This window comes from Gymnoscopelus braueri (assembly GCF_963280865.1).
Source record: "Gymnoscopelus braueri genome assembly, chromosome: 8".
In the NCBI taxonomy this organism is placed as follows: Eukaryota; Metazoa; Chordata; class Actinopteri; order Myctophiformes; family Myctophidae; genus Gymnoscopelus; species Gymnoscopelus braueri.
Window position 1 is genome coordinate 50,800,382 of NC_137609.1, and position 1,717 is coordinate 50,802,098.

Here is a 1,717-nt window from a genome sequence, read left to right on the forward strand (position 1 = left end):
GAAACGCCCATCAAGGACCCCCGGGGGACCTCGGACCCCACTTTGAGGACCGCTGCTCTACACGTTGCAAGCTCATTGGCTCGGAGGCCAAATCAACTCCTGCTGACCACAGCCAATGGCAGGCATTTGCGGCAGGTGACGTCATCAAAGATAACTTAAGTGGAGTATAAATGTACGGTAAATGCAACCGCATGTTCAGACCGAAGTAAGATGTCAATCAGTAGGAAGTTTTCTGAGTTCAGGAGGAAGTTTGCTCCCCAGCCTGTTCACGGCGTGTGGAGAGAGGTCCTGGCCGAGTTTGCGGGGACGTTAATGTTGATCTACTTCGGATGTGGCTCCGTGGCCCAGTCGGTGCTGAGCAAGAAGGCCGGCACGGACACCCTGGGCACCAACCTGGGCTTCGCCCTGGGAACCATGATGGGCATGTTCCTCGCGCGCGAAACGTCGGGAGGCCATTTGAACCCCGCCATCACTCTTCCCATGGTGGTTATGCGCAGGCTACCTCTGTGGAAGTTTCCATTCTATGCGGCTGCACAAGTCTCGGGCGCCTTTTTCGGAGCATTGGGCGTCTACACGGTGTATAATGATGCTATTATGGGTCCTCTCAAGTCGAACATTCACGGAGATATGAAAACGGCAGCTATATTTGCAGCGTATCCTAATACACATCTCAGCACTTTAAATGGATTCATCGAGCAGATGTGCGCAACCAGTGCCCTGGTCATGCTGTTCCTGGCCATCACCGACAGGAAGAACATGGGTATTCCGAAGGACTTTAAACACTCGGCGCCGCCGGCGTACATGATCTCTAAAAGGTTCCTGGAGGTCCTGAGCATTAGCTTGCTCGTCCTGGTCATTGGAGTGTCCCTGCACCACAACTCCGGCTACCCCATCAACCCCGCACGAGACCTGGGGCCGCGGCTGTTCACCCTCTGCGCAGGATGGGGGACGGATGTCTTCACGGCTGGAAATTACTGGTTTTGGGTCCCCGTGTTGGGACCCATGACTGGTGGACTTTTGGGGGCAGCTATGTATCATCTCTTCATTGGGCTACACCTCTCGGAACCCAGGCAGAGTGACAGGGATGTCTCTGTGATTGAAGATATCAGTGACGATCAGGCCCAGCCCGGAGAAGCGGCAGCCGTCTCGAATCCTAACGGTGCTCAAATTCCGTAGGGAACTTTAACTTCCTGTCACCAGTAGGCGGTGCTATGACTGTCCAGGTCTGTTGTGATTTTTGGGCCAGATATGACCACTGTGTACAGTCAAGTTAAATGATTTTTTAAAAAACCTATTTTTAGTTTTCTCCCAAATGTTGTTATGCCAATTCATCCCTCCCACTGCTTGCCAATGCTGTTGTAGCCTACTGGCTCACTTGCCAGTGAGGCGCCCCCCACTGGGAGGACGTAGCGCTTCCATCCTACTCCGTTCAACACTCTCTGCTGACAGGCCAGTGTGGAGATACAATCCCCTCCACCTGGTGGTTTCCCGAATATTTGCTTGTACAACACAACATGGTAAATAGCATGACGACCGCATCTGCTCTTGTGTCACAAAACAATTTAAGATTAAACATTTTTATTTAGAGTAGCCAAATCATTTTTTAAAGCCGTTTTCTCCCAATTTAGTCATAATGCCCATTCATTCCTTCGCACACATTTCTGTATTGCCAGTGCTGTTGTACCCTGCTGACCCACCTGCCAGTGAGGAGTCCCCA

At 51.8% G+C, this 1,717-nt stretch overlaps 1 protein-coding gene across 1 annotated transcript; it reads left to right on the plus strand.

The window, feature by feature from the left end:
- Nucleotides 1-210: 210 nt before the first annotated feature.
- Nucleotides 211-1,176, plus strand: LOC308090920 (aquaporin-3-like; the record flags this gene model as incomplete). Its single annotated transcript, XM_080436194.1, has 1 exon — nucleotides 211-1,176. One exon carries the CDS (start codon nucleotides 211-213, stop codon nucleotides 1,174-1,176), a length of 966 nt encoding a protein of 321 aa, XP_080292320.1.
- Nucleotides 1,177-1,717: the final 541 nt, after the last annotated feature.